Source organism: Urocitellus parryii, chromosome 7 (genome assembly GCF_045843805.1).
Source record: "Urocitellus parryii isolate mUroPar1 chromosome 7, mUroPar1.hap1, whole genome shotgun sequence".
NCBI lineage: Eukaryota > Metazoa > Chordata > Mammalia > Rodentia > Sciuridae > Urocitellus > Urocitellus parryii.
In genome coordinates this window covers 163,460,859-163,468,741 of record NC_135537.1, presented here as the reverse complement: position 1 = coordinate 163,468,741, position 7,883 = coordinate 163,460,859, and the positions used below count along the sequence as shown (strand labels likewise).

The following is a 7,883-nucleotide window of genomic DNA, read 5'->3' as shown; positions in this document are numbered from 1 at the left end:
TCAATGGAGGAAGGTACTTGGACTTCCATGCTGTGAAAAGAGAAAAAGCATTTGACTCCTAGGTCCACTACCTGCTGGAGTGACCTTGGTCAAGTTATTAACCCTTGGAGCCTCAGTTTTCTTAACTGAGGATGACAATACTTGAGTTACCGGATTAACTGAGATAATATATAGGAAGTGTTTAGTATACTGCCTGTACCAGGAGAGACTAGTTAGGATCGTCCAGTATCATCATGATCACCTTTGTCATCATTACCATCGTCACTGTCACCATCACATTCTACTCGTGGCCCATGACTCTCAGCCTGGCTTCTTTCCAGTGGTCTCCATCCACTATCCCATTTCCTGAAGGATGATGAAAACTCCCCCACCCTTAACCTAGTCCCCCTGGGAACCATCCACACTTGCTAACTAGAGATGCAGAGAGCACCTCTGCCTCAGATTCAGCGTTGGTTGGGAAACTAATCTCAGTTCTGCCTCAGTCAGCCTCGTGACCGCAGGCAACTTATTCTACCTCTTGAGCATCCCTGGATGCCATCAGCATTTCCTCTCACTTGTGGGCTATTAATAGGTATTACCAGACAAAAGATTCTACACTCCGGTACAGTGGGGAAATGTTAGTCAAACTTGTAGTCGTAACTATAATAACCACATACTACTTAACACTAATAACATCATAATGATGATGATGATGGGGTTACTTGAATGCTTATTATTTTCCAGGCACTGTGATTAAACCCTTTACAAGTACCATCACATTTATTTTCAAACAATCCCGTGAAATAAGAACCATCACCATCAGGGCCTCCGGTACTGGAGAGAATTTTTTAATACTTAATTTTTAGTTTTTGGTGGACGCAACATCTTTATTTTATTTGTATGTGGTGCCGTGTGCATGCCAGGCGAGCACGCTACCCCTTGAGTCATATCCCCAGCCGGCATCGTGAAACTTTTAAAGGGAAGTCCAAGTGTGCAGTTTCTACTCTTACTGAACAGGGATCCCAGCCCCCCTGAATCTCATGATGCTGGGGCTCTGGGGAAGCCTGAGCTGAATCCTCTCTGGAATTCCTTCAAGCTGATCCTATCATGCCTCTCTTCTGCAGACTCGAGTCTCTAGCCTGGAGACTAGGGCTTTGGAAGGAAGGTTCTTTGGCCAGGTTCTTCCCTCCCAAAGCCAGAGGTAGAACAAAGACACTAGGCAAGAGCTGTCTGAACGGGAGCAGCACCTGGAATCCTCAGTTCTACTTTTGCTGGTGGGGAAGCAGCTGGTTCTTCTGAGTTCCTGATAGGTCAGAGAAGTCCAAAGCCACATAGCTCACAGTTAGGCACTCTTTGTGGCCATAGAGAAGGAGAGAGCAGTGTACTCTCCCTGGCCAGTACGGGGCTGACTGCCCTTGGATCTGGCATGAGAAGATTTTGGGGGAAGAGACCCTAAGGAATTGTTTGGGGGCTGGGAATTCCTTGGAAGAGAAGGCAAAGACCCTGTCACACTCAGATTCCACTGGGCTGAGGGTCAAGAGGCTGGAAGCCAGAATCTGATACTCCTGGCCGTGGACCCTTGGCAAGTCACTGCCCCTCTCCAGCCCCTTTCCTCAGCTATAAAGTGGGAGAAGAGTAACCTTTCCCCTGGGATGTTGTGAGGATCCAAGGAGGTCTGAAATGGCTTTGTAAACTACCCTACAGCTGATTGTCCTTATGGTATGGCCCTGGGGTAGGGGGCTGGGGCTCTAAGTTCCTCTGGAGTTCAGAACACTCTAATCTTGGGGGCAGAGCTGTTGGGTCTGTTCTTTGTTTCCTGATACAAAGTCCCTTTCCAGACCCTACTATCAAGCCAGAAAAAGAGATGCCGCTGAGGCTTAGTGTGCATAGCAACTATCTGGCCAATCACCCCCTTTTCCCTCACAAGGAGCAGGCTACCTCCTCAAGGGCCAGATAAGGAGAATAACTCTTGGCAGACCAGCCCTGGTGGCTACCACCTTTGTGGAGGACCAGACACACCCTGCTTTCAAGGCTGGCCTTGGGTTCCCTGGTCCCAGTTTGGGTCCTTCAGCAACTGATTCACTCGTTGAAACAGCCTCAAGCTGGGCCTCCTGAGTGGCTGAGGGCTGCTCTGGGGTTGAGGCTGTGTGTGTGTGAGCAGTTTCCTTTCCTGTTGCTGGATAGAAGGCAGTTGGCTGGGGACTTAGGTTTCAGAGGCTGGGAACAAGTCTTCTTTTAGTCACAGGGGACCAGGGGATAATATGCAGAGAGTAGGACTGAGATGGAATGCCCCTCATTTCACGGGGGTGGGGGTGGAAACTGAGGCCGGGAGACAGGCAGGGACTGGCTCATCTCATGGGGCACAGGGCTTTTGTCTGAGATGGGAGACAGCTGTGACAGAGATGAGGAGGAATGATGGGGATGATTCTGAGGACAGGTGAGCTGGGTGGGGGGCAGTAATTGGGTAAGGCTATTGCAATTCCCTACAGCATCTGGCAAGGGGTCTGGCCCTTTGAGGAGACCAAGAAATGTGAAGGGAATGAACAGCAGGACCCAGGCTCTGAGCGGTGAACAGGGCTCCTTCCTCTATTATCAAGACGGGCAGGTGGGAGCTTGGGGGTTTCTTCTCCAGCTCATTCATTCATTCACCTGTGCACTAGGAGGTACCTGGACTCAGCATGCATCTCTTAATACCTCCTCAGGGATGCGCAAGGAGGGCAGTGATCCCATCCTATTTTTTCGGTGGCAAATGTTAAATGCCCCATGGGCGGACTAACTGCCTCCCAGTAAGTTGGGATTCCTCGGGGAGGAGGGACCTTGGTAAATAGCCTAATAAATGCATGGTTAAATGCAGACATGCTTTGGGGGCTAGAGGGGAGGGAGCCTTCCCAGTGGGTTTGGTGTTGAGTCTCAAGAGTGTGCAAGCCCCAGGTGGGGGTCCGCTTTGAGCTTATGATTGTGAAGGAGCCAGTCAGGCTGCCAGCAGCACTCCCTGCAGCTGTTTTCCCTGGTGCCTATTGTCACCTTTGGGCTTTGTATGGCTAAAGCAGGGTGGGGCAGCTGTGCCTCCAGCAGCTAGGAAGCCTGCCGCTCAGGGCACCCCATCTAGAAACTGCCTTTGTCGGAGGGGATGAAGGGGGGATTGGGGTGAAGCCATCCTAGGGGAAGGGTTCTGGAGGCTGTAGTTTCAAGTGGGGTGTAGGAATCTGGTGCAAGTACTTTGAGGGGGCTGGGGGGTGGGGACGTGGATTATGATCATAAGGGGCTCTTTAGCATGATTCTAAAGGGGCTCTTTGGGTGACCTATAGCGGGGGAGTGGTTTCCTAATTCTGAGGACCTTAAAGAGTAAGTGAGCGTCATAAGTGAATTCGAGGTCACAAGTGAGTTATGGGGTCAGTGCTGTCTAAGCTCGTTTAGGACAGAGCTAAAGATCCACAGCAAAGAGCCAGAGCAGGGGCGTGCACGGCCAGGACTTCAGAGTGGGTTGGGGTGGGGCAGCGCCGGGGAGGGTCGGGGCCTCGGTTCCTGGGAGGAGAGTTGGTGCAGAGCCGCTGGGAGTTGACCAATGAGGAGAGGGCCCATATTTGCACTCAGGAGTCTGCAAATTCCTCGGGGCTCAGATATCCGCCCCGACACCGTCCCCCTCCCCCACCCGCCTGGGGCATAAAAGGCGCCAGGTGAGGGCCTCGCCACTCCCCTTGCAGTCCGCAGCTTCTCAGGCCAGTGTCGCTCCTGTCGTCTGCCTCGCCATGACTTCCTACAGCTATCGCCAGTCCTCAGCCTCCTCGTCTTTCGGGAGCTTGGGCGGCGGCTCCGTGCGTTTTGGGGCTGGGGGCGCCTTCCGCGCGCCCAGCATCCACGGGGGCTCAGGTGGCCGTGGCATATCCGTGTCCTCTGCCCGCTTCGTGTCCTCGTCCTCCTCCGGGGGCTATGGTGGCGGCTATGGTGGCGTCCTGGCCGGGTCCGACGGGTTGTTGGCGGGCAACGAGAAGGTGACCATGCAGAACCTCAACGACCGCCTGGCCTCCTACCTGGACAAGGTGCGCGCCCTGGAGCAGGCCAACGGCGAGCTGGAGGTGAAGATCCGCGACTGGTACCAGAAGCAGGGGCCCGGGCCCTCCCGCGACTACAGCCACTACTTCAAGACCATTGAAGATCTGCGGGACAAGGTGGGTGGCGGCCGAGCCGCCGGAGGTGCACCTGCCGCGGTGGGGCGGCCGGCGGCGTGGAAACCCTGCCCGGCAGGCTGGGCGAGGCGAGGCGCGGGCGGGAGCGAGCCCGTTAGGACGCGGGAGGGCCCGTGGGGTGGGGCAGAGAGAAGGCGGGCGGGAGACCAGAGGAAGTGGAGGCCGGTGGAGGGAGGGGGAGGGACAGTGGGTGGGATCCGTAGAAGCGCCAGGACCCGGTTGGGGCTCCAGGAGAAGGGAGGGCGTGTCCGCAGTCCAGCCAAAGGGGGTCTACAGAGTGAGACGGTAAAGGCTGTCCAGGGGTTCGTCCAGGGGTTCTGCCAGGGGCTGCAGCTGCATAGGGAGCTCACGAGTTTGACCTGGGGGGATCTGGTCCTCCTGAGCCAGACCTGTCCCTGCGACCCCTGTGTGGGGTGTGGGGCCCCCTGCATTCCTTGTCTATCACCCAGCAGGTCTGGTTTTCCTCTTGTGTAGGATTGGTCTCCTCCCACTCTTCTCCCTCCCAGGGACCACCCAGGCCTAAGAGGAAGGAACTCTAGGAAGAATTGGAGAGCCCTGGGCCCCGGAAAAGAGGGAGGTAGGCAGAGGCCTTGGGCCTTTGCTTGCGTCAACCTCTGGCCTGGAGGACTAGGTACAGAGGCAGCTCCGTGTGGGTCTGAGCCACAGGCTCTTACGGGGAACTCCAAAGTAGGCCTTGGTCTCCACCCAAAGGGAAAAGTTCCATCCTGAAGAAATGTGTCATTTAATAGTCCCCCAACATTTGATCTCCCATCTTGCAGCTCCCAGAACTTTTCCCAGTTTCAACCATGAACTTAGCCTGGAGCTGGGTGCTGAGGGCCTGGACCTGGATCCACAGGTGTGGGAGAGCTGGAGGAGTAAACAGCCAGCTAGAACAGTGCAGTTCCCAGTTTTCAAATTGTTTGACATACAATGAGAAATACAGTTTACTATTTACCCAGTACCTCTTACCTTCTCTTCTTTTCCTTTACTCCTGCCTCCTCCCACAGAAGGCAAAAGCTTCTTGATCCAATTCTTACCCTACTTTGGGTGATCCCCTCTGATTTTTATATTTTGTTCAGTTTCACTAAAAAAAATGGCAAATTACCTCCTGGTGACACTGACTACTGAGCTATAACCACTTTGAAAAACACTGAGCCAGAGTACTGAAATTGGTGCTGTGCTGGAAGATGTGAATATGCCTCTCAGGTCACAAGAGTCTTCAGATGAAAGGGGAACTTGGAGGGTTTCCACTTCTGTAAAGTGGGAGTGCCCACTGACCTGGTTTAGAGGTTATAAAGAGTGAGGCACAAAGTGCCTAGCACATAATAGATGCTCAACAAATGGGATCCTTTTTCCTGAACGCACCCTGTCCTTGAGTGGGTTTCAAACAACTTGCTTCTCTGCATCTGACTTATAGTCCCCCTTCAGCCCATTTAGAAGTTCACTGGGCATAGGACTCAGAGATGTGCTCCCCAGGCTCGCTTCCCTGCCCACCTCTCCCCACCCACCCTTCCTTGTAGTGTGTCTCCTGCCTCAGCTCCTGGAGATGAACTGATTCCAAGGCCTCCCAGAGAGCAGGCAAACGGGCAGCAGGGATGGGTGGCTGGGCATTGGTCTCTAGAGAGTGGGGGAGGGGGGACATACTCATTTTCTTCCCACTTCTCTGGGAAGAAAGTGGGTGGGCAGGGTAAGTATGCCCTAATGGCACCTTCTGCCTTCCAGATTCACGGTGCCACCATTGAGAACTCCAAGATTGTCCTGCAGATTGACAATGCCCGTCTGGCTGCAGATGACTTCCGAACCAAGTGAGTCTTAATTCCCTGGAGAGCAGAAAACAGGATAGCAGGGTGTGTGTGTGTGTGTGTGTGTGTGTGTGTGTGTGTGTGTGGTGACAGGGGGCAGTCCCAGTCCTCTGTGGGGCTCAGTGCCATTTGACTTCACCCACCCTAGCTGGCCTAAAGCAAGCCCCCTGTAGACTCCTGAACCCTGGGGAACTAGGGAAGTCTTCTGAGGTGCAGAGCCAACTGTGGCCTGACTGCCACTATGTTTCTTTGGAAGGTTTGAGACGGAGCAGGCCCTGCGCCTGAGTGTGGAGGCCGACATCAACGGCCTGCGCAGGGTGCTGGATGAGCTGACTCTGGCCAGGACCGACCTGGAGATGCAGATTGAGGGCCTGAAGGAGGAACTGGCCTACCTCAAGAAGAACCACGAGGAGGTGGGTCAAACTGGGCCATTGGTCCATCTCACCCCAGGTCCCAAGGCTGAGAATAATTGATCCCGTACCCTCTGACTGTGGCCACCCTCAGCATGGTCCTGGGTAGTGATCATGGCTCCCAGGGTTCTAGCAAAGGGATGGTGATCACCCAGTGTCCTCCCCAGTGCTGGCTTCTAGGATTGTACCTGAAAACCAACCTGCTTTGGGGGTGAAGAAGTGATTTGGCCCCGGCCCAGTGGGCTCGGTGCCCTGACATGCCCACCTCTGCTGTATATTTCCAGGAAATCAGTGCCCTGAGGGGCCAGGTGGGTGGCCAGGTCAGCGTAGAGGTGGATTCCACTCCAGGCATCGACCTAGCCAAGATCCTGAATGACATGAGAAGCCAATATGAGGTCATGGCTGAGAAGAACCGGAAAGACGCTGAAGCCTGGTTCACAAGTCGGGTAAGCAGGGAGGGGGAGCAGGTGCGCTTTGAGGGATGGGGTGGTGAGGAGAGAGGGCTTGGTGTCCCCCTCCCAAAGGTCTGCCTCAGTCCTTATTCCTCCCCTCTCTGTCTTCAGACTGAGGAGCTGAACCGGGAGGTTGCTGGCCACTCGGAACAGCTCAAGATGAGTGAGAGTGAGGTCACGGACCTGCGACGTACCCTCCAGGGTCTCGAGATCGAGCTACAGTCACAGCTCAGCATGGTACGTGTCCCTGCCCTGTAGGACACACACTTGTGCCCTTGAAGTCTGGGGTGGCCTGGCTGGTGGCTGTGCCCGTGTCCTCTCTGGGAGCTGTCTCTGCTGAGACACATCCCCCTCTCTCTCCTCTCAGAAAGCCGCCCTGGAAGGCACACTGGCAGAGACCGAGGCCCGCTACGGAGCCCGGCTGGCGCAGATCCAGGCGAGGATCAGCAGCATCGAAGCCCAGCTGGGTGACGTGCGGGCTGACACCGAGCGACAGAACCTGGAGTACCAGCAGCTCATGGACATCAAGTCTCGGCTGGAGCAAGAGATCGCCACCTACCGCAGCTTGCTCGAGGGCCAGGACGCCCACTACAACAATCTGCCCAATGTCTGAGCGCGTTGAGTGCGAAGGCTCCTGGGCTCCTGTCCTCCTGCAGAGGGAGGTCCCTGGGCAGGGGCAGGGGAGGGCAGGGACCTTACCCTGGCTCTTCCCGACCTGCCAATAAAACTTTATGGCCCCAGGGAGGAAGGATGTGTGGTGGTTATTTCAGCCCATGGAGAGATGGGGCAGGCCTTGGCCCTGTTCAGGTTTTATTTGAAACAAAGTCCACTCTGTCCCAGGAAAGGGAAGGGAGGGCAAGGGCGCTCAGGTCCTTCTGCTGTGGTGATAATTCCTGTTTGCATGTCTTTAAGCATTTCTTCTATTCTACAGAGGGGTAAACTAAGGTTTAGAGAGGCAAAGGGGTTTGTCGCATGGGTAACTGCTCTAATAATGGCAAAGGTGGGGTTTGAAACTGTGGTTCCAGTTTGAGTTCTTTCTGTTGTACTCTCTTG

At 54.8% G+C, this 7,883-nt stretch overlaps 1 protein-coding gene across 1 annotated transcript; it reads left to right on the top strand.

Moving 5' to 3' along the window:
• The first annotated feature begins 3,728 nt into the window (after positions 1 to 3,728).
• LOC144248981 (keratin, type I cytoskeletal 19) lies at positions 3,729 to 7,443 on the top strand. Its single transcript, XM_026386759.2, has 6 exons — positions 3,729 to 4,148; positions 5,889 to 5,971; positions 6,225 to 6,381; positions 6,663 to 6,824; positions 6,942 to 7,067; positions 7,198 to 7,443. The coding sequence occupies exons 1-6, from the start codon at positions 3,729 to 3,731 to the stop codon at positions 7,441 to 7,443; spliced, it is 1,194 nt and encodes a 397-aa protein (XP_026242544.1).
• The last annotated feature ends 440 nt before the right edge of the window (positions 7,444 to 7,883 follow it).

Coding starts and splice junctions, on each gene's coding strand:
- LOC144248981 (XM_026386759.2), top strand. CDS start 3,729: ATGACTTCCTACAGCTATCGCCAGTCCTCAGCCTCCTCGTCTTTCGGG. Junction 4,149..5,888: donor TTGAAGATCTGCGGGACAAG/GTGGGTGGCGGC, acceptor TCTGCCTTCCAG/ATTCACGGTGCCACCATTGA. Junction 7,068..7,197: donor TACAGTCACAGCTCAGCATG/GTACGTGTCCCT, acceptor CTCTCCTCTCAG/AAAGCCGCCCTGGAAGGCAC.